Source organism: Triturus cristatus, chromosome 5_2 (assembly GCF_964204655.1).
Source record: "Triturus cristatus chromosome 5_2, aTriCri1.1, whole genome shotgun sequence".
Classification (NCBI taxonomy): Eukaryota; Metazoa; Chordata; class Amphibia; order Caudata; family Salamandridae; genus Triturus; species Triturus cristatus.
Genome location: NC_140588.1, coordinates 427,671,307 through 427,696,511, shown reverse-complemented (window position 1 = coordinate 427,696,511; position 25,205 = coordinate 427,671,307). Strand labels below are relative to the sequence as shown.

The window sequence follows — 25,205 nt, the reverse complement described above, 5'->3', positions numbered from 1 at the left end:
GAGTCCAGTACCGACACATCCTGCAGCAACAGTCCAAAGAATGATCTGAAAGACAATCAAATGCAGGCATTAATCATTCTCGTAAATAACATTTGTCAGCCGGGACCGCCTCCCAGCTATCTTTCCCTGGTCTCATAACCAAAATGGTATTGTCCTGACCAGTGGCAATAACCTCTGCTTGTTCAGGTGGATTTTTAGGCGACTGCACCCAAACCCTAGCCCCAGGGTTATCCGTAGAGCCAAAACCTTTCTGGCCTCGTACAGTGAGCAAAGTTGGGGCAGTGCCTTTCATTAATGTACCACTGAAAACAGGCATAATGAGTAATTGAGCCACTCGGTCAGTGCGGTGTATCAGTAAGTCAACCTCACTGCTATTCAGCAGGAGCACCTTAATCTCTCCCTGATAATCACTATCAATTATTCCTCCAAGCACCTGAATGCCTTTTACAGCCAGCCCCGATCTAGGGGCGATTAATCCGAAATTCCCAGGTGGTATATGAATACCAACACCGGTAGCAATGATGACCCGATCCTTACTTTTGAAAACGGTGTCATCCATGGCATGCAAGTCTAAACCTGCCGACCCTGGGGTCGCTCTACATGGAGCCAAAGCTCCAGGAGTAATTTCCCAGTACATCACAGTCTCTCTTATTTCATTGGGCTTGGCATCAACATTCGGAGGAAACAAACGCATAAGTGGGGATTCAGCATTTAGGAAAGGACGGTTATTCAAAATCAATAACGCTTGAGGCAAAAAGTCTCGCCAATTCTTATACTTGTCATTTGTTAACTTACGCAGCTGGTCCTTTAGCAGGCCATTCAATCTCTCCACCAGGCCCGAGGCCTGTGGATAGTAGGGTATATGGAATATCCATTCAATATTGTTTTCCGCACAGAATTCCTGTACCAATCTTCCACGAAAATGGGATGCATTATCAGATTGAATTTGGAATGGCACACCATAATACATCATAATCAATTCTAATGTTTTAATGGTATTCAATTGGGTAGCTTGCTTACAGGGAAGGGCTACCAGCAGGCCACTGTATGTATCAACAATAGTGCAAACATATTGACAATTCCTACTCATAGGAAGTGGACCAATGTAATCAATCTGCCAAATTTGAGCGGGCAGTTTTCCGCGATGTAAATGACCTTTAACAATTTGGGGCACTTTACGCTGTCTGATATGCTGACAGACGGGACAGTGTAAGATAACATTTTTAATTAAATCTAGGGGAATATAAATTCCTCGATCAGCAGCCCACCTGCTAGTGGCCTTCTCTCCAAAATGTCCTGCCTTCTGGTGTGCCCATTTCGCCAATCCCGCAATGTCAGAATCTTGCCTGTCCACCACTGCCTCAGCAATTTTAGATTTCTCATCTGCAATGTTATGAAAAAATTTGTCAAGAGAATCTATCGGGGTGTGAGCATCCACATGGAAGATTGTAACAGTACTCTGTGGGAGCATCTCCCAAATCTCTTGCCATAACTCTTTTCCCCACAATTCCTTGGAATGTAACTTCCAATTATGGGAATGCCAAGTCGGCAACCAAACAGCCAGTCCGTTGGCAGTAGACCAAGAATCAGTGAAAATATGACATGTACCAGGTAACTCTTGTTTCAAAACTTGATAAACAGCGTACAGCTCGGCAAATTGGCTGCTTTTACCTTCACCAGTTGTGCTCAGCAATTTTTGTGTGACCGGATTATAGGACACCGCCTTCCAGTGCCGTGTCGTCCCTATAAACCTCGCTGAACCATCCGTGAACCAAACATGGTTTCTGTCCGCTGCGGACAAATCATCAAAAGGCTTACCCCACTTGACAGGAGACTCCTGTGCTAAAGGTACGGAACATTCACTCTCAGTCTCAGTCGACGGCGCTCGCGCCACCTGCTCATGTAAAGAAGCAACTCCTTTCGGGCCCACACGTGCCCTATCTTGTATATACCATTTCCATTTAATCACACTCGCCTCTTGAGCATGTCCAATTCGGTGAGTTTTCGGCGAACTCAGAACCCACTGCATAATAGGAATTTCAGGGCGCAAAACTATATCATGTCCCAAAGTCAATTGCTCGGTATCCACCAGAGCCCAATAACAAGCAAGTAACTGTTTCTCAAAGGGTGTATAACGCTCACCAGCATCAGGTAACTTTTTGGTCCAAAAACCTAACGGTACTCTACTCCTGCCTTGTTTCTGCCACAAACTCCAATTTGCATAAGGGCCCTGTACAGACACATTCAAATCCACATCACCATCACGTACAGGCCATAAATCCAGAGCATGTTGAATTGCTTCTTTTGCCAGACTAAACGCATCTTGCTATGGTTCATCCCATTCAAATGCATTCTTTTTACGCGTGACCCGGTACAAAGGGGCCAATATTTGACTCAAATGAGGAATATGCTGGCGCCAAAAACCAAACAGGCCAATGAAGCTCTGGGCTTCTTTCCTATTCCTCGGAACTGCAAAATCAAGAATCTTCTGTTTAACCTGAGGGATCACTTCACGGTGCCCTTCATGCCAATTAATACCCAAAAATTTTACAGACTGGGACGGGCCTTGCAATTTATCTGGGTTGATTTCCCAACCTTTCCCACGCAGGCACTCAATGATCCTGTCCAATTGGGTCTGAACTTCCTCCTGTGTATCGCCTTGGATCAAAACATCGTCAATATAATGACATATCTGAATTTGGGAATGAACCGGTACCTCAGCCAAATGCTCTGCCACCAGCCGGTGACATATTGTAGGACTATGCACATAGCCCTGAGGAAGACTCCTAAACGTCATCTGACGCCCGTTCCACGTAAAACTGAACTGTTCCTGACACTCAGGGGCAATAGGAATAGAAAAGAAAGCATTAGCAATATCAATGGACGCATACCATGTACCTGGATGCTTTTGGATTCTTTCAATTAGGGTAATAACATCCGGCACTGCAACAGTCAAAGAGGGCGTGTGTTTGTTCAATTCTCGATAATCAACAGTCATGCGCCAAGAATTATCACTCTTACGTACAGGCCAAACAGGATTATTCCAAGCAGAAGTAACCGGGGTTATAACACCTGCATCCACCAGCTCCTGAATAGTGGTACTAATCTCCTCATGGCCACCTGGAATACGATACTGCTTCTGACAAACCACTTTTGTCGCCTGGGGAACTTGTATGGGAGGCATTCTTAAACGACCAACCCGTATAGGTCTGGACGATATATAATGCGTGGTTCCAAATTGGTAACACCCATCATCTAGATGCAACGTCATTCCTTTCAAGATATCAATTCCAATTATGAATTCTAAGAGTGGCACCACTAGTACAGAATATTCTTTTCTAGGGATTCTACCTATTCTTATTTCAAGCAAAGTTTGAACTGCAGGGGTTTCTTTTCCACCTAATCCGGTAATAGTAAAAGGCTGACCTGTAAACTTCTTTGATTTTCCATGAATAAGAGTGGCCTCCGCTCCTGTATCTACCAATGCTCGGGCCCTTTGGATATTACGATGTCTCCAATAAATATCAATATCTACATAGGGTCTATCATCTCGGTGAGCCCATCTGTGTACCGGAGCTTGACCTATTTCCTAGTCATTCTTACTGCATTCTGTGTACCAGGACAAATCAGGATAAAGACTCTCACGTTTCTTAGGTATCGGTACCTCCTGTTCATATCCATTCCCCGTACGGAACGGATTCGAGTCTTCAGCATTGTACTGCAGGTTACGATCGACCAAACTGTGACGATCCTCTCTCCTCCTCAACTCAGGGGATTGATCCCTATCATCTCTACGTCTGCTGTAAACATAATCATTTCTCCCCCTTTCTCTTTCCCCCTCTCTCTCCCTGTCTCCCTCTCGACGGGGGGACACATCACGTACATAACGTCGATCATCACGACGAACAGAGCGCCCACGGCGGTCGTCATCACCGCTACCGTCAGAACCACCACGATCACACTCAGTGGTCCGAACACGCCGGGCACCCTCCTTCCGATCCAAACCACGTTTGCGAAACAACTCCCACAAACGAGCGGTAGTCTCACCGTCTATGTCCTCCCTACGCACACCATCAGCTAGAAGACCAGAAAAGATATCACGCCTAGTAAGTTTATTTTCACCAGGAGTACGGGTGTCAGGCCGGGACTGACGTTCAGGTTTAAACCACTCACCCAACTCACCGAGTTGGCGTACCGACTCCAGTACCGTAGATAACACGTTACCAGTCTGATTAATCAATAACGTCATCATGACCTGCTTATAGGCAACAGGGGAAGACCGAATAATGCGATTCCGCACAGAAGATGTCAACAAACCATCAAGCAACCTGTCAGCAGTACCCAAAAAAATTGCCGTTTTCATCACCTCCTCTTTGAGACGTTGTGCAGCGTCGCGCAAAGTATACCACGGTTTGTCATTCACAGGCCAATCAGACTCAGTAGGATACTTTTGATTACAACCCTCAGTCGCCAATTGAAGCAAAGACATTTGACCACCACCATTATAGTTACGAAAATGATCCTGTACAGTAGAATCCGAACTCAAGGAACAAAACTTCAAACAATCGCCAATATCTAACATAATACCAGCAGCGCCCAGTTCATAAAGGCGCACCATCCATGTGAGCAAGGTCTCACCAGCTCGCTGCCGAAATCGCTGCAAAATATCACTAATTTCCTGTTGAGTAAAGTCCTCTAAAGAGTCCAAAGAAACACCCTGCGGAGCAGCGGGAGACTGCTGCAACTTCCGACGAAAAACTGGATGCGCAGAGACCGCGGGACGAGCATCACAAGGAGCCCGATCAGCACTCGTAGAGGGATAATCAGTGTAAGAGGTATCGATCCCACCCGAAGAACGAGCGTAATCACGGGGTGCACCATCAGAGGTGCGAGAAGCAGACTTACAATCATGACGGGAACGAGAAGACTCGCGCTTGACAGACTCCTCACCCGAGGAACAAGAATCACTCGAATTCCAGATATTACCATCCCATTCATCAGGATTCCAATCCAGTCCGGCTTTCGCCACGACCAGACGCACCTTTCGCGTCGAAACCCGACCGCGCCTGTTCTTGTATTTATAACGAGCAATTCGCACAGCAGCCCTTTCGGCAATAGTTTGGTAAGTCTCCAGCTTATCAGCAAGCAACTTATTTTGACACCGCAACAAAGTATGAGAATTCTGAATCTCAACAAAGTGCGCTTCCACATCTTTAAGAGATATCTGTAATTTCAACAATCTCTCATGTAGAATCCGATACGCAGACAGAACAATCCAACCTCTGCGCCCCAAAATAGGAATCTCTTCACCCTTCGATATGGGTGCCTTCTGCAAACAAGTAATCACATTAGCCGGCTCCGCCAGCTCCAAAGAAGAATTCCAATTCTCACTCAAACCAGTAGATTCAGCCCACTCACTTGCCAAGGCTTCATAAGGCGTTGAATCCCATCCGGGAATATCAACGGGCAACTTAAAAGTAGATTTAGATCTTCTAGAAAACATCGTGGAAAAGAAAAAGAAAAAGAAGAAAGAAGAAAAGGAAAAAAAAACTATATACACAAGTATACAAAAATAAAATGCAAACAAAAACCACGCACACGCCGAAAGCAAACACAAGACAACCACAACGCACACAGGTTTCGTAAACGGTTCGTGACGCCAAATGTTCTGCTTGGGTTTTCGGATCAGATAGAACCCGCTCAACAGAGCCTCTCTAACCCAGCCAGAACGTTACCCCCTCCCTAGGGCCTATTCACACCTAAGAAACCACATATATACATACCACCTAAGGACAGGGAATTTATATATATATATATATATATATATATATATATATATATATATATATATATATATATCTCTTATAATACAAGTGGCGGCCTCGCGGTCCCAAACGGACCCAGGACTTCCTACCCAGACGGCAGCCTCAGCCTCGCGGTCCCAAACGGACCCAGAACTTCCTGCCCAGACGGCAGCCTCAGCCTCGCGGTCCCAAACGGACCCAGAACTTCCTACCCAGACGGCAGCCTCAGCCTCGCGGTCCCAAACGGACCCAGGACTTCCTGCCCAGACGGCAGCCTTAGCCTCGCGGTCCCAAACGGACCCAGGACTTCCTACCCAGACGGCAGCCTCAGCCTCGCGGTCCCAAACGGACCCAGGACTTCCTACCCAGACGGCAGCCTTAGCCTCGCGGTCCCAAACGGACCCAGGACTTCCTGCCCAGACGGCAGCCTCAGCCTCGCGGTCCCAAACGGACCCAGGACTTCCTACCCAGACGGCAGCCTTAGCACAAGTTCATCCTATAATTACCACGACATACAACAAGGGAACCAGTGTTACTATATATCAGATCACACAAAGACTACTAGTTGAGCGCAACCTGTTCCCCAGTTCGAGGGGCTCCTTTCTCCCTTATTCAGCTACCACTTACCTGATCAGGATTAACATCTGTTCATATCAAGTCACAGCTGACTAGAAGAATAGGCTACCCTCTTATACAAGAACACGCAGCACATGTTGATTCACTACAAACTGGATACTTTATTTAGTCACTACATACACGCTCACAGAACATAATACATATCACATATGACCTGCAAAGAAAAGTGATAGATTAAGTTGTACACTCTAATAATAAAGGGGTTGACATCACCTTGGTCGTATGTAGCCTGCACTCAATGGTCATCTAGGTTCCCTTCTCGTCTGTGCCTCGGCTTCGCCTGGAAGTCACACCTCCGCAGTCACGGATCTACTCCCTTCTCCTTCTCCGAGTCACTGGGACCTCTTCCTCATCGGCTACTCTCTTTTCTTTGGCTATTCTGTTAGAAGAATATCTATCTCTCGGTTTTTCTCCACCTTCAGGTTTGTCATCTGTCTTCCCTGGAATAAGTAGTAGCTTTACTGCTTAACGGCCAGGTGCCGCCTACGGACTAAAAAGCAAGTGCCAGTATCTGCCTCAGACTTTCACTAATATAGAGGTGCATTTTCTCATGGAAAATTCCAGCCCGTAACCTGCCGCCCACCAAATTCTTGTACCTCCCCGTACCAAGGACACGTTCCCAGCCGGCCGGCCTGATGTAGTGTCTTCGGCATGAAGAAAAATACAATCCTTCGATAAGGGCCGGCCTGAACCGGTTCTCTCCAAGCGAATAACACCTCGTAACTAAAACATCACCCTCGACCTAGAAACTTTCCAAGCTGCCGGAGAGGAAAGAAAGATGGAGTCTCTCCCGTTTAAGGCCTACCAGGCCTGGATTCAGCACGACTCCATGAAATACCCTCACTGTAGAACAGATTACCCCTAATACTAACGGATCTATCCTCTAGGATATATGTGCAAACCCTAATCTATGGGGAAGAACACAGGATCATGTCGAAGTGCCTAATAAATAGGCTCTATACACTACTCTAACCCTTAGACTTGGATGGAAAGAGACTGAAGTCACATTAGTCCCCTTAATCACAAGAGAGCCGGGAAAATCGAGCAGTACATTTCACCCTTGACTTCAGTCTATTATACATTCATTAAATGGAGCTAACATCTGTGGAAGAATAATATGAAACAAAGCTAACTGATCTATGTCTAGTACCGAGCGTACAGAATGGAAGCAGTGAAGGAATACACTGAATAAAGCAACAGATAGAAATCAAAACAGCAACAGCAATCAGAATACCACCTAATGTGTGACGTAGCATGTGTACGTCAGGCAACCAATTAAAGAGCCAGTCAAACCAGCCCTGGTCAACGTGTTTTCTAACTTCTTCCGTTAAATCATGCAACTTGTCAATGTGTGCACGTATGGATTGTGTATGATCGGACAAGTTAAAACAACAGAGACCTTCAAAATCGGAGCAACCATGTCCATGTTTAAGCAAAAGATAATCAATGGCCGCTCTGTTTTGCAAAATGGCCCTACGTTCACCCTGGGCATCTAATAACATGTCGGACAGGACTGTAGAAGTATGATTCATGGATTTCACCATCCAACAGGCCATTTTCCCAATGGATTTGGCATTATAAACTGCCAGAGCAGGAACACCAATAATTGAAATAGCCAGGCTAAGGTATTCAGACTGGGAATATAAATGCAAAGATGAGTCACAATCCTCCTGTAACATCACAGTATCTCGAATCACACGAGAGTTGGCATTCGGATGTGATGAAAACATTAACAAACTGAGTCTTGTAATAGCACAAGGGCCTCCGGAAATGTTTGCAGGGACATATGGCCAGGAAGTATTACCACATGAGAAAAGCCATCCGGCAGGTAGTAACATCGTGCGATAATGACTGGGGGTAACTACCAAACTATTGCAAGTCATATTGTTCTGAACTGAAACACATGTGGTCGGTGTCCTTTGAAAGCACAAAGTCCGTTCATGAGCGGTAAATGAAGTGGCGCCTTTTAGTTTGAGGCGTAGACATTCAGAGATCGCACTAGGATTACACGTAAGAAAGAAGCATAAATCACCTTGTGTGATATTATAGGTAACTATTTGGGACTGGATGGGGGGTGGCTCGTTCGGCAGTTCAGTGCATAAAGGGCAATATACATGGGTAGCAAAATCACCCAGGAGAACATTGGGGCGAGCCTTTGAAACATTAAAAATGTGACTTAGGGTTTCCAACGAGGCAGGGACAGCAACCAGACAGGTCGCCAGAATATCATGTACAGATCTCATCGGTGTCAAACAGAAGTGAGGGGCATCAGTCACCCTCTTGGCTAATGATGTCCAAAAGTTCGATGATGAATCCCACGCAGCGAAGGAACGCAACACTCGGGTTCTCAGTTCATCCCGGGTTGACGGGATCCCTCCTTTCCCGTCGTACCATCCCAAAAGGAGTCCAGTACCGACACATCCTGCAGCAACAGTCCAAAGAATGATCTGAAAGACAATCAAATGCAGGCATTAATCATTCTCGCAAATAACATTTGTCAGCCGGGACCGCCTCCCAGCTATCTTTCCCTGGTCTCATAACCAAAATGGTATTGTCCTGACCAGTGGCAATAACCTCTGCTTGTTCAGGGGGATTTTTAGGCGACTGCACCCAAACCCTAGCCCCAGGGTTATCCGTAGAGCCAAAACCTTTCTGGCCTTGTACAGTGAGCAAAGTTGGGGCAGTGCCTTTCATTAATGTACCACTGAAAACAGGCATAATGAGTAATTGAGCCACTCGGTCAGTGCGGTGTATCAGTAAGTCAACCTCACTGCTATTCAGCAGGAGCACCTTAATCTCTCCCTGATAATCACTATCAATTATTCCTCCAAGCACCTGAATGCCTTTTACAGCCAGCCCCGATCTAGGGGCGATTAATCCGAAATTCCCAGGTGGTATATGAATACCAACACCGGTAGCAATGATGACCCGATCCTTACTTTTTAAAACGGTGTCATCCATGGCATGCAAGTCTAAACCTGCCGACCCTGGGGTCGCTCTACATGGAGCCAAAGCTCCAGGAGTAATTTCCCAGTACATCACAGTCTCTCTTATTTCATTGGGCTTGGCATCAACATTCGGAGGAAACAAACGCATAAGTGGGGATTCAGCATTTAGGAAAGGACGGTTATTCAAAATCAATAACGCTTGAGGCAAAAAGTCTCGCCAATTCTTATACTTGTCATTTGTTAACTTACGCAGCTGGTCCTTTAGCAGGCCATTCAATCTCTCCACCAGGCCCGAGGCCTGTGGATAGTAGGGTATATGGAATATCCATTCAATATTGTTTTCCGCACAGAATTCCTGTACCAATCTTCCACGAAAATGGGATGCATTATCAGATTGAATTTGGAATGGCACACCATAATACATCATAATCAATTCTAATGTTTTAATGGTATTCAATTGGGTAGCTTGCTTACAGGGAAGGGCTACCAGCAGGCCACTGTATGTATCAACAATAGTGCAAACATATTGACAATTCCTACTCATAGGAAGTGGACCAATGTAATCAATCTGCCAAATTTGAGCGGGCAGTTTTCCGCGATGTAAATGACCTTTAACAATTTGGGGCACTTTACGCTGTCTGATATGCTGACAGACGGGACAGTGTAAGATAACATTTTTAATTAAATCTAGGGGAATATAAATTCCTCGATCAGCAGCCCACCTGCTAGTGGCCTTCTCTCCAAAATGTCCTGCCTTCTGGTGTGCCCATTTCGCCAATCCCGCAATGTCAGAATCTTGCCTGTCCACCACTGCCTCAGCAATTTTAGATTTCTCATCTGCAATGTTATGAAAAAATTTGTCAAGAGAATCTATCGGGGTGTGAGCATCCACATGGAAGATTGTAACAGTACTCTGTGGGAGCATCTCCCAAATCTCTTGCCATAACTCTTTTCCCCACAATTCCTTGGAATGTAACTTCCAATTATGGGAATGCCAAGTCGGCAACCAAACAGCCAGTCCATTGGCAGTAGACCAAGAATCAGTGAAAATATGACATGTACCAGGTAACTCTTGTTTCAAAACTTGATAAACAGCGTACAGCTCGGCAAATTGGCTGCTTTTACCTTCACCAGTTGTGCTCAGCAATTTTTGTGTGACCGGATTATAGGACACCGCCTTCCAGTGCCGTGTCGTCCCTATAAACCTCGCTGAACCATCCGTGAACCAAACATGGTTTCTGTCCGCTGCGGACAAATCATCAAAAGGCTTACCCCACTTGACAGGAGACTCCTGTGCTAAAGGTACGGAACATTCACTCTCAGTCTCAGTCGACGGCGCTCGCGCCACCTGCTCATGTAAAGAAGCAACTCCTTTCGGGCCCACACGTGCCCTATCTTGTATATACCATTTCCATTTAATCACACTCGCCTCTTAAGCATGTCCAATTCGTGAGTTTTCGGCGAACTCAGAACCCACTGCATAATAGGAATTTCAGGGCGCAAAACTATATCATGTCCCAAAGTCAATTGCTCGGTATCCACCAGAGCCCAATAACAAGCAAGTAACTGTTTCTCAAAGGGTGTATAACGCTCACCAGCATCAGGTAACTTTTTGGTCCAAAAACCTAACGGTACTCTACTCCTGCCTTGTTTCTGCCACAAACTCCAATTTGCATAAGGGCCCTGTACAGACACATTCAAATCCACATCACCATCACGTACAGGCCATAAATCCAGAGCATGTTGAATTGCTTCTTTTGCCAGACTAAACGCATCTTGCTATGGTTCATCCCATTCAAATGCATTCTTTTTACGCGTGACCCGGAACAAAGGGGCCAATATTTGACTCAAATGAGGAATATGCTGGCGCCAAAAACCAAACAGGCCAATGAAGCTCTGGGCTTCTTTCCTATTCCTCGGAACTGCAAAATCAAGAATCTTCTGTTTAACCTGAGGGATCACTTCACGGTGCCCTTCATGCCAATTAATACCCAAAAATTTTACAGACTGGGACGGGCCTTGCAATTTATCTGGGTTGATTTCCCAACCTTTCCCACGCAGGCACTCAATGATCCTGTCCAATTGGGTCTGAACTTCCTCCTGTGTATCGCCTTGGATCAAAACATCGTCAATATAATGACATATCTCAATTTGGGAATGAACCGGTACCTCAGCCAAATGCTCTGCCACCAGCCGGTGACATATTGTAGGACTATGCACATAGCCCTGAGGAAGACTCCTAAACGTCATCTGACGCCCGTTCCACGTAAAACTGAACTGTTCCTGACACTCAGGGGCAATAGGAATAGAAAAGAAAGCATTAGCAATATCAATGGACGCATACCATGTACCTGGATGCTTTTGGATTCTTTCAATTAGGGTAATAACATCCGGCACTGCAACAGTCAAAGAGGGCGTGTGTTTGTTCAATTCTCGATAATCAACAGTCATGCGCCAAGAATTATCACTCTTACGTACAGGCCAAACAGGATTATTCCAAGCAGAAGTAACCGGGGTTATAACACCTGCATCCACCAGCTCCTGAATAGTGGTACTAATCTCCTCATGGCCACCTGGAATACGATACTGCTTCTGACAAACCACTTTTGTCGCCTGGGGAACTTGTATGGGAGGCATTCTTAAACGACCAACCCGTATAGGTCTGGACGATATATAATGCGTGGTTCCAAATTGGTAACACCCATCATCTAGATGCAACGTCATTCCTTTCAAGATATCAATTCCAATTATGAATTCTAAGAGTGGCACCACTAGTACAGAATATTCTTTTCTAGGGATTCTACCTATTCTTATTTCAAGCAAAGTTTGAACTGCAGGGGTTTCTTTTCCACCTAATCCGGTAATAGTAAAAGGCTGACCTGTAAACTTCTTTGATTTTCCATGAATAAGAGTGGCCTCCGCTCCTGTATCTACCAATGCTCGGGCCCTTTGGATATTACGATGTCTCCAATAAATATCAATATCTACATAGGGTCTATCATCTCGGTGAGCCCATCTGTGTACCGGAGCTTGACCTATTTCCTAGTCATTCTTACTGCATTCTGTGTACCAGGACAAATCAGGATAAAGACTCTCACGTTTCTTAGGTATCGGTACCTCCTGTTCATATCCATTCCCCGTACGGAACGGATTCGAGTCTTCAGCATTGTACTGCAGGTTACGATCGACCAAACTGTGACGATCCTCTCTCCTCCTCAACTCAGGGGATTGATCCCTATCATCTCTACGTCTGCTGTAAACATAATCATTTCTCCCCCTTTCTCTTTCCCCCTCTCTCTCCCTGTCTCCCTCTCGACGGGGGGACACATCACGTACATAACGTCGATCATCACGACGAACAGAGCGCCCACGGCGGTCGTCATCACCGCTACCGTCAGAACCACCACGATCACACTCAGTGGTCCGAACACGCCGGGCACCCTCCTTCCGATCCAAACCACGTTTGCGAAACAACTCCCACAAACGAGCGGTAGTCTCACCGTCTATGTCCTCCCTACGCACACCATCAGCTAGAAGACCAGAAAAGATATCACGCCTAGTACGTTTATTTTCACCAGGAGTACGGGTGTCAGGCCGGGACTGACGTTCAGGTTTAAACCACTCACCCAACTCACCGAGTTGGCGTACCGACTCCAGTACCGTAGATAACACGTTACCAGTCTGATTAATCAATAACGTCATCATGACCTGCTTATAGGCAACAGGGGAAGACCGAATAATGCGATTCCGCACAGAAGATGTCAACAAACCATCAAGCAACCTGTCAGCAGTACCCAAAAAAATTGCCGTTTTCATCACCTCCTCTTTGAGACGTTGTGCAGCGTCGCGCAAAGTATACCACGGTTTGTCATTCACAGGCCAATCAGACTCAGTAGGATACTTTTGATTACAACCCTCAGTCGCCAATTGAAGCAAAGACATTTGACCACCACCATTATAGTTACGAAAATGATCCTGTACAGTAGAATCCGAACTCAAGGAACAAAACTTCAAACAATCGCCAATATCTAACATAATACCAGCAGCGCCCAGTTCATAAAGGCGCACCATCCATGTGAGCAAGGTCTCACCAGCTCGCTGCCGAAATCGCTGCAAAATATCACTAATTTCCTGTTGAGTAAAGTCCTCTAAAGAGTCCAAAGAAACACCCTGCGGAGCAGCGGGAGACTGCTGCAACTTCCGACGAAAAACTGGATGCGCAGAGACCGCGGGACGAGCATCACAAGGAGCCCGATCAGCACTCGTAGAGGGATAATCAGTGTAAGAGGTATCGATCCCACCCGAAGAACGAGCGTAATCACGGGGTGCACCATCAGAGGTGCGAGAAGCAGACTTACAATCATGACGGGAACGAGAAGACTCGCGCTTGACAGACTCCTCACCCGAGGAACAAGAATCACTCGAATTCCAGATATTACCATCCCATTCATCAGGATTCCAATCCAGTCCGGCTTTCGCCACGACCAGACGCACCTTTCGCGTCGAAACCCGACCGCGCCTGTTCTTGTATTTATAACGAGCAATTCGCACAGCAGCCCTTTCGGCAATAGTTTGGTAAGTCTCCAGCTTATCAGCAAGCAACTTATTTTGACACCGCAACAAAGTATGAGAATTCTGAATCTCAACAAAGTGCGCTTCCACATCTTTAAGAGATATCTGTAATTTCAACAATCTCTCATGTAGAATCCGATACGCAGACAGAACAATCCAACCTCTGCGCCCCAAAATAGGAATCTCTTCACCCTTCGATATGGGTGCCTTCTGCAAACAAGTAATCACATTAGCCGGCTCCGCCAGCTCCAAAGAAGAATTCCAATTCTCACTCAAACCAGTAGATTCAGCCCACTCACTTGCCAAGGCTTCATAAGGCGTTGAATCCCATCCGGGAATATCAACGGGCAACTTAAAAGTAGATTTAGATCTTCTAGAAAACATCGTGGAAAAGAAAAAGAAAAAGAAGAAAGAAGAAAAGGAAAAAAAAACTATATACACAAGTATACAAAAATAAAATGCAAACAAAAACCACGCACACGCCGAAAGCAAACACAAGACAACCACAACGCACACAGGTTTCGTAAACGGTTCGTGACGCCAAATGTTCTGCTTGGGTTTTCGGATCAGATAGAACCCGCTCAACAGAGCCTCTCTAACCCAGCCAGAACGTTACCCCCTCCCTAGGGCCTATTCACACCTAAGAAACCACATATATACATACCACCTAAGGACAGGGAATTTATATATATATATATATATATATATATCTCTTATAATACAAGTGGCGGCCTCGCGGTCCCAAACGGACCCAGGACTTCCTACCCAGACGGCAGCCTCAGCCTCGCGGTCCCAAACGGACCCAGAACTTCCTGCCCAGACGGCAGCCTCAGCCTCGCGGTCCCAAACGGACCCAGAACTTCCTACCCAGACGGCAGCCTCAGCCTCGCGGTCCCAAACGGACCCAGGACTTCCTGCCCAGACGGCAGCCTTAGCCTGGCGGTCCCAAACGGACCCAGGACTTCCTACCCAGACGGCAGCCTCAGCCTCGCGGTCCCAAACGGACCCAGGACTTCCTACCCAGACGGCAGCCTTAGCCTCGCGGTCCCAAACGGACCCAGGACTTCCTGCCCAGACGGCAGCCTCAGCCTCGCGGTCCCAAACGGACCCAGGACTTCCTACCCAGACGGCAGCCTTAGCACAAGTTCATCCTATAATTACCACGACATACAACAAGGGAACCAGTGTTACTATATATCAGATCACACAAAGACTACTAGTTGAGCGCAACCTGTTCCCCAGTTCGAGGGGCTCCTTTCTCCCTTATTCAGCTACCACTTACCTGATCAGGATTAACATCTGTTCATATCAAGTCACAGCTGACTAGAAGAATAGGCTACCCTCTTATACAAGAACACGCAGCACATGTTGATTCACTACAAACTGGATACTTTATTTAGTCACTACATACACGCTCACAGAACATAATACATATCACATATGACCTGCAAAGAAAAGTGATAGATTAAGTTGTACACTCTAATAATAAAGGGGTTGACATCACCTTGGTCGTATGTAGCCTGCACTCAATGGTCATCTAGGTTCCCTTCTCGTCTGTGCCTCGGCTTCGCCTGGAAGTCACACCTCCGCAGTCACGGATCTACTCCCTTCTCCTTCTCCGAGTCACTGGGACCTCTTCCTCATCGGCTACTCTCTTTTCTTTGGCTATTCTGTTAGAAGAATATCTATCTCTCGGTTTTTCTCCACCTTCAGGTTTGTCATCTGTCTTCCCTGGAATAAGTAGTAGCTTTACTGCTTAACGGCCAGGTGCCGCCTACGGACTAAAAAGCAAGTGCCAGTATCTGCCTCAGACTTTCACTAATATAGAGGTGCATTTTCTCATGGAAAATTCCAGCCCGTAACCTGCCGCCCACCAAATTCTTGTACCTCCCCGTACCAAGGACACGTTCCCAGCCGGCCGGCCTGATGTAGTGTCTTCGGCATGAAGAAAAATACAATCCTTCGATAAGGGCCGGCCTGAACCGGTTCTCTCCAAGCGAATAACACCTCGTAACTAAAACATCACCCTCGACCTAGAAACTTTCCAAGCTGCCGGAGAGGAAAGAAAGATGGAGTCTCTCCCGTTTAAGGCCTACCAGGCCTGGATTCAGCACGACTCCATGAAATACCCTCACTGTAGAACAGATTACCCCTAATACTAACGGATCTATCCTCTAGGATATATGTGCAAACCCTAATCTATGGGGAAGAACACAGGATCATGTCGAAGTGCCTAATAAATAGGCTCTATACACTACTCTAACCCTTAGACTTGGATGGAAAGAGACTGAAGTCACATTAGTCCCCTTAATCACAAGAGAGCCAGGAAAATCGAGCAGTACAGCAAGTCATGAGGAGACAGCTGAGAAAGAATGATTTTTAAGGAATAGGGGAAGAGCAGGTCTAAGTGAAAGGGGGACAGTGGGCAACCTTGTCTGGTGCCCTGTTGCAAGGTGAATAGTTCTAGCACTAGAACCTCTCATCCAAGATATCAAACTAAACAAGAACATAAAGGGCATAGATATCAACGGCGTTGATTTAAAAGTAGCCGCCTACGCTGACGATATTTTAATAGTAACAGAATAGCCAAAGACCTCAATTGTTGGCCTGATGCATACAATAGCGGAATACTCCAGGTTCTCTGGGTATAAATTAAACAAAGACCAATCTGAATGCAAACCACTAAATATTCATTGCACGAGTGACAGCCTGGGGGGGTCGGGCTTAACCTGGCAAGCGGAATATAACAATTACCTAGGTATAAAATTTGGTAATGACCTAATTGACACACTACATCATAACGAGGAAATAATGCTAGAGACGATTAAGAAACTCCTAGAATCATGGTCACCAAAGTTCATAATGTGGTTGGGGAGATTTGAAATGATTAAAATGATGATCACACCAATAATTAACTTATCAGATCAGCATGCTCCCACTCCTCCTCACAGATGATTTCCACTGCAAAGTTGATATGCTGATCTCCAATTTCCTTTGGCGTGGAAAGAAAGCACGGATAAGCATTGAAAAACTAAGACTGGAGAAAAATCAAGGAGGGGTAAATCTAGCAGACTTCAAAACTTTCCAGTTAGCGTTTCTGGCAAAACAAGGCTCATACTGGATAGTGCCGCCGGCTGGCTACACGCCGGCATGGTTGCAGGTGGAGAAGGCCATCCTAAATAACCTAAGCCCTCTCGCTCTGCTAACAGCAAACCGATACCCCCACACCTCAAAGCCGATATTTAAAACACAAAAATTGCCCTACTAAAGGTAGATAAGAAGCTAGAAAACAGCTCTGGGCCAATAGCAGGATCCTATACAAAAGGAAAAGTTTAACCTTCGAATCATGGATCGAGAAAGGGATCTACTATCCCCTACAATTAGAAATCAAAGCTTACCCTGTCACCTTCGCCGACTTCAAGGAAAGACACAAACTAAATTATATCGAATTTTATAACTTCCTAAAATTCAGATCGGCTTTGTCCAAAGCTAAACTTTTAACCTCGCAACCGTCAATCTTCCAGTTTGTATCTAACATAAATAAATTAGCGCACTAGGTCTCACACCTCTACAAACTCCTCCGTCCTAAATCCTCCAAACTTAACGACAAGACAGTAGCCTACTGGGATAATCAAACTAAAGCCACTCTCAATGATTAAGAATGGGCCACAATATGGTCATCGTCTTCACGTAATAAGATTTCCCCGGTGCTCTCACAAACAAAATTTTAGTTGCTTCACAAGGCTTTCTGGACCGCGGCACGATTATACTCATTAGGCCTCAGGGAGGAGGCAGTATGCTGGAACTGTAACAAAGAAAAAGGGGATCTAGCACACCTTATCCTTTATTGCCCAGCTCTCAAAACATTCTGGGGAGAAATCTTTAGGTTTTTAAATAAACTATTTTACTGCACGTTAACAATAGAACTCTCCACTATAACCACAGCATTTATGAGTACAGAGCTGAGGTCAGTACACGACAGGGACCTTCTGGACTTGCTACTGACAGCAGCGGTGAAAATGGTCCTCACTAACTGGAAAGACACTAGTAAGACATCCTACAAAGGATGGTTCAACTGGATCACGCATCTTAGAGGAGCAGACAACATGGCACTTCAGAATTCGCCCTTGTGGAAGTCCCTGGACACATTCCTAGACTCTTTTGAGCCTCCATGAAAATGTGGTAGGCCGGGGAGACACATCCTGGCACCCCAAGAGAGGCTCCACCCCTTCAAGAATGTAAAGGGGCCCTATTGGTCCCAACCAATGTGGCCGCTAGGTCCTGCAGGGATGTCATAAGGCGTAACAACTGCCACACTGCATGTCAGACATATTTTTTAAGCAATGTAACTCTCAGGTGTCTGTCCCCTATCTCTTCTTTCACTCCTTGCTTTCCTGCTCCTTTCTGATTTTCTTTCTCTTCTTCACTGTTATGATATGTAGGTCCTGCAAAGAATTATATGTTCTAAAAGCGAGTGGTCTAATCGATGCAAGCCCTGTAACAGAATTGCTAATGTGTTCTTGCAAAAAATTAATAAAACATGTTGAGATAAAAAAAAAATTGCCATTTGCCTAAAAAAATAAAATGCGTGAAAGGGAAGGACAACGAGCTATATGGAGATCTGAAAAGAAGGTTATGAAAACAAGAGAAAGGGGAAGGGGGAAGAATCGTTCAAGAAATATAGAGTCAAAGCAGAAATAACTGAGCAAGAGAAACACTTAAGTGTTCATGGCACATACTGGGTATGATAGCAGTATGATGTAATGGATTGGAATGTCTAGCTGCAAGACTTAGAATACTGGGTGAGTATTCTAAGTCAGTTGGAGGAGTAGCTGTTGGTGGCTGCACAATGTTTCTAGTGTGATGGATTAAAACCATGATCTCTTGACTTGGTAAGAGTATTCTGCATCATTCAGAAACTCTGTCCATCACCACCCCCTTTTTCCCAAATCAATGTTTCTAGTGTGGCAGCTCTGTACGTAATAAACAAGCATTGAAACTTACAGCGAACGGTGTTGCTCGTTCTTACATGGTGAGGTGATCACCACACACAGGCGAAAAGTAAGGCTTTCTGAATTAAACACACAGACCCCGACCTCGCGTTTTATTCTAATGTGTGTTACAAGTAATGTGGTACTTCCGCATGAAGTATGACTGCACCCGAGTTACCTGAATATGCATTCCCAGAGTTAAAGATGGTGGCGTTTGTCCATAAAAAATGGCCTGGAGTTTGGGAAATATCAAGCTGTTGTATTTTCACATCGTAAAATACAGGTCTCAGTGTTGTCAGCAATTACGGTGTGCACATCCACTTTAGCAGGAATAAGGGGCAGCATTGCTTCTTCCAGAAGCAAATTGTCATCTTGGCTTTATGTTCACTTTTCAGTATTTAGGGGTTTAGTCCTTATTTGGAGAGCATAGTATGACAACCAAAGATGCACATTACCATTCCTGTGTATGGGTTTTCCCTTTGGAGTAAAAATATTTCTTTCATCATTGTTTTTGTTAAAACAACTTTATTTACATATACATGCACAAACTCATCTAAAGATGATCAGGACCTAAAAAAGACCCCAACGCAGTGAGGCAAAACAATTCAATTGCACATCCAGTTTCTCAACACCATCCATCCAACTCCCACAACCGCAGTGTCTGCTGCTGTAAAGACTACTCCCCGAAGCCACTCTGTTCACCCTCATCTGGTCCTTCAATGGAGATAAAAATGCCCTTGCAATTACCCTATATACCATTCAGTGTTTTTATGGCTTTTCTCACTCCATACATTGTTTTTTCCATCTCCAAGCATCTGCCCATCATCATTAGCTATTTCATCTCCATCAGATCATGTCTATCCTTTTAGTTACTGATGAACATCTGGACTGTAAGTGTTAGTTTCTTGGCTCTGTAGCAATTCTAAATCTTGAACTACTCCCAGAAACACTTTGTTGGGCCTCGACAATATCTACCAACTGCTACCTCATCTGTAGGTCTGGAAAACTAAAAATAATATGAGTGCTCTAGTATTGTAAAATGTATATGATGAATCAGGTTTTATATTCATTGCTTGCAAATGAGCTCCTTGTACAAAATCGATAGCCACAAAAATTGTAATTCGATCGCAATGGTAACGTTTATTTACCACCATTTAAGTTGAAGTAGTGTTAATTTAGTCAACTATTCAATAAGTTAAATACATTGCCCATTTAGGCCCCCCTAAGTACCTCTGTATGATCCTACAGCTACATGTTGAGTATAAGAATCCTCCCTTTTCCTTCCATGGTCATGTAGGAGACTGGCACCCCTTCAACTTCCACAGCCTTTCCCTGTTAAGTGGTGATAACTGAATCAGGTAAAACCCTGCTGGGATTACCACCTCTTCCAGGCACAAGCTCCCCTATGCCATTTCTCATCGCCTGGCTCACCTGAATATGCCTTACATGTTCCTGAGCTTTTTAAAGTGATGTGGTGCATTGTCACACTGCTGCATATCTGGGAATTTGTCTCAGAGTCAAATACTTGTTATGGATATTCTTGGTTTGTATTCCGTCTGCTTAATTGTATTATTCAAATAAAATGTTCTTTGGCCTGGGTGCTTTTTATCTATTGTGTCGGCCATCTTCTCCTGTGAAGTCTTCCAGCTCATAATATGTGTATACAAAAAACCGTCACACCAGTTCAAACATGCCTTCTCCCAAATTCCAGTAACCCTAACCGCAGTAACCCTGCATTCCGTGACCTGTGACTTTCAAACATTTTTGATTTAAGTGTATTCCGTTGCTGCCTCCCACACCACGCAACTCACATCTTTGATGTATGTATGGGGTGTTTCTATACTGCAAACCTATCCAAAAGGAAAGGGAGTGCTGTACATGATCAAAGACAACTATAATGTCAATAAATAATAGAAGAAGTGGGTGGTTTGTGGACTGATAATGCATTTTGAGGTAGCGTTTTCTAAACACTACATCTTAGTCTGTAACCTGATGTTGTCCTGGATGTGGCATGCCGAGCACCACCAGAGATGATGAGCTTGTCTGCAAAATGAGCAGGGGTGCTGATCATGATGGCTTTGTAAATGCAGGCTTTCAAGAGGAGCCAATAGACTTTCTGACACTTAAGTTTGGCTTTTACCATACGGACATTCTTTTTAGGTCTTGGTTAGACAGCGCATGCACTGTCTTGAAGAGACGTGCAGTGTTCTATCTGCGGGCTTCAGCCCACCATCATGCTGGAGCCCAGGAGCTGCTGGTACCGTTAAAGGAGAAAGAATGGGGGAGAGCATGTGCATTGGTTCAACACACAACAAATAATGTGAGATTTAAATTGATTCACTTTAATTTCATGTACCCCACATATCTCACACTGAATTGGTTGCACAAATTAGATCAGAGCAGCCTGTATTCGGTGAGACTCCAGTAGGACGTGTTGTGCATATGATCTGCGAGTGTGGCTCCATACAAGCATTCTGGCTGGAAGTGGCGATGACTTTACAAAGGGTTAGCACCATAAATATAGAAAATACTCTCAGCCACTGCACGCTAGTGCACATACCATGTCCAATGAGAGGAATTATCCGATATAAATTTGCCTCCCTGGGACTGGTGCTAGGCAAACACCACCTTGCAATACATTGGCTTTCCCCTAGAGCCCCTACTTATATATCCTGGCAAGATGATATGAAGGAATGGCCACTAGTGGAGAAAAGACAGATGAGCGAAGGGTGTACTGATGAAAATTTGGAGGAAGACACAGTTGTGCGGAGCCATATTGAACGAGCTTATGGAGACTAGGGAGGGGATGGATAGTGGACATCCATGATTCGGACGTCATAAGGGTATCTTCACCAGACACATTCTCCACTTCAGAGGGCAATTCTCTTCTTTCAGTTCCCCACCCCCTTTACTGGCCAACAAGTGACTTCTCTGTTCCTATTATGGCCCAGGGTTCTCATGTTGATACTCTTATTCCTGGAGTTTCGGCAAATGTCCAAAGGAAAAAGGCACTAGTTGTCATGGTGCCACCCAACTGTAAACTGGTGTAATGGTACTTTCTCCTGCATCACTTAGAAACTGGTAAAGCTTGAGTGGTTATGCTTTAACCGTGATCCTTCATCGTCTTCTGGATTCCCCTCACAACCTGTCTGCTTGGGTTTAGAAGGCAGAACTTCAGTGAAATAATCTGTCTAGAGAACAGGTTGTGTCAAACTTTGTGCCCTTATATTAATCACTGGTCAAAGATCTTTTAGTTGTTTTTACAGGGGTCACTGTCCTCTAAGTTGATCATTGCATCCGTGTTTGTCTTACTTCTGGATGGTTCATTTGTGGGTGTTTAGTTGTGGCCTTACATTGTGGCTTGAGGGCTAGCAGGATCTTCATAGAACGTTAGAATCATATTTTGTTATAAACTACTTACTATGATTATTTTTTACATGGATTTGAACAGTCTAACCATCAAAGAGTGTAATTTAGAGTTTGGAGGGAGCTGAAGATCATTCAACTTTTGGAGGACACCATAAATATGGGGTAAAATTCACTGGTTTTATTAGGATAATTGGTATCTAATCCGCCCATTCTGTATAGACCTGTGAATTAAGATTTTGCTAGAATAACATCGTTTATTGGGCTACAATTCAAAGCTTTGTGTTATTTCCTGAAACTAACAGCTCTTGCACAGTGATGACAGGTTATTGTCTCATTTGTTTTACCTTGCTTTGTTGTAAGATGTAAATGCTCTTCTGCTGAGTTAAGCGATTGGATGACTGGTACGAACTTTTCCTGAGACTTTAGTACAGAATATCACGGAATAAAGAACCAAGTAAAATCTGGAATTCTGTAATAATACAGAATGTACATCACTGTGAAAATAAAATGGTAGAATTGTGCATTATCTATACATCTATACATAATCCAAAAGCTAAGCAGAATCATAGAAACCTACCACTTTTATTTTTATTTGAAATGTTATGTCATTGACATTATTTTAGCGTGCCTCTGCTGAGGTGCTTACATTTATTTTGTTGTATTTTTATGTATATTATTGCGTTAGAGCATGTATGAGCTTAAACGCTTGGACCCCAGTTGTGACTAGAATTGTGTTTATCAATTTTAACTGGCAGTGGCGGATCACTACATTTGTACTTGGTTTCATGATAGGAATGCCTCCATTCATGGCATAATTTTCTGTTAGTTATTCAATTTTCCCATTCTCTGCTCCCTTTTGCAATTCTTTCCCTCCATCTCAGTCTTCCACTTTATTGCCTTCTTTTGCTTTCAGACCATTTTCTCCGTTCTCTGTCAAATTTTATTTTCATTTCTCTTCCTCTCCTGTCATTGTCTCACACTTACTGACAGTACCATCCTCACATTTCACCCTCCTTCCTTTCTCCATTCATCTTGTTAGATCCTACAAGCCCTGGGAAAATCCTACCACCCGAGCTGCTTCCGCTGCGTGATCTGCAACGAGTGCCTGGACGGGGTGCCGTTCACTGTGGATGCGGACAATAAGATATACTGTGTGAGGGATTACCACAAGTAAGTCCTGCAGTCTGGTACATATTGTATAGTGTGTAAAAATCATTAGAATTATTTTTAATGCTGAGTACAAAAATGGCGCTGTTTTCAATTTGATATCTTTTTGGAGGGTAAAATGCTGCAATTTAATGGCAAAAATGGTGTTAAAATATGTCAAAAGAAAAATGGAAATGGTCCCTGAAGCTCAAAAAAGAAATGGAACATTGACTAATGCTAAAACGTCACTTCATAAAAACACTGAAAAAAATACATGGGAGCAGTAGATGCTATAAATAATGTTATGGGTGGTCAGTCGACAAGAAACCAAGGGAAAACAACTCCACCTATTCTACACCCCAAAATACTATGACAATCGATATAATCCCAAAGTGACGTAATTTCATGATTTTTTCAAAAAAAGAGAGTTGGGGTTGGAAACCCATCTGTTGTTACGGGTGTGCTGCTTCGAAACAGAATGAGTTATTAGAAAAGCACAAAAGATTACAGCTGTTTGTTGACCAAGATTTATTTTTTCTTGTCTGACTGATATTGGGAGCTACAACACTTTCCATTTCTGTCACACATCCCCAGATATGAGATCTCATTTCAGCTTCTCTAACAGCATCAGGCAAACACTTTTTCACATTTTTCTATTTCAGAGTTTTGGCTCCGAAATGTGCTGCGTGTGGACTGGCCATTCTTCCATCGGAGGTAGGAGTCAGATGTCTGCTATCAATGCTGTTTTTTATCTGTAACTTATGACACAAATTCCTATTGAACGTTCTTGCTTCCATCAGACTCAGATCTTTCAAATGTTCTTACAAACATATCATGCAGGGTAAGCACACTAATGGAAAATATGTCTTTGAGGAACTGTACAACCTTGCAAAAGGCAATATCAGTCATTATTCAAGAAAAACTAAATTAAAAAGGTGAATTGTTTGTGTGCCACTGGTGCCCAATTCCTATCTGTGGCCATGGAAGTCAGTCATTTAAGTGCATTACAAGGAAACTAGCTAGTTTGCTATTACAGCAGTGCTGCATAGCTGCCCTGCAGGCACAATTTCTAGCCAGTTTTGTGATGGCAAAGAAGTGTGTGGGTGTGTGTACAGGGGCATAACACAGGCCCCCGCAGCCCCTGCGGAGCGGGCGGGCCCCCAGCTGCAGGGGCCCCCAACCTTTCAGGATCCCCCCCCCCCCCTCAGCACAGTACTCAGCCGCTGTCGGTAGTAGGAGTAACTGCAGGGCGGTGACGTGGGGAGGGGGAGGGGCAGGGTGGGGGGGTAGTAAACTATGGATTACGGAGGTTTACAGGTAAGTTAACATATAAATTAATAAAACGAATTTCGTTGTGTGCACTGCATCGCTTTTGGGGAGGCAGTGCACGCAACGAAATACGTTTTATTAGTTTATATATTAATTTAGCTGTAAACCTCCGTAAGCCATAGTTTACCGCCCTGCAGTTACTCCTACTACCAACCGCGGCTGGTAGGGGCCCCTCTGTGTACCTTGCAGGGGGGCCCCTCAACTTTTGCTACGCCACTGTGTGTATGTGTGAGATTATTTAAGTTCTGGCATTGTTCTCAAGAGGCAAGTCTCTGTCCATTGCATGTCAACAATTAGTTAGTTGCTGCAGTTACCACTAAGAAAATGGCAGACTTATGTTGTAGGCGTTATCTAGGCAGTACTAAATCTTTTTGAAGAGCTGGATGTGTTTTTTAAAAGCTGCCGCCTGA

At 44.6% G+C, this 25,205-nt stretch overlaps 1 protein-coding gene across 2 annotated transcripts in view; it reads left to right on the top strand.

Annotated features, from left to right (window-relative positions):
- Positions 1–25,205, top strand: part of LIMD1 (LIM domain containing 1) — a 475,792-nt gene that overhangs the window by 427,816 nt on the left and 22,771 nt on the right. For both annotated transcript variants that reach the window (XM_085607366.1, XM_085607367.1), the window contains exons 7-8: positions 23,360–23,490; positions 24,129–24,180. In XM_085607366.1, the coding sequence (XP_085463492.1) occupies positions 23,360–23,490; positions 24,129–24,180 (183 nt within the window). The remainder of the gene's footprint in view (positions 1–23,359; positions 23,491–24,128; positions 24,181–25,205) is intronic.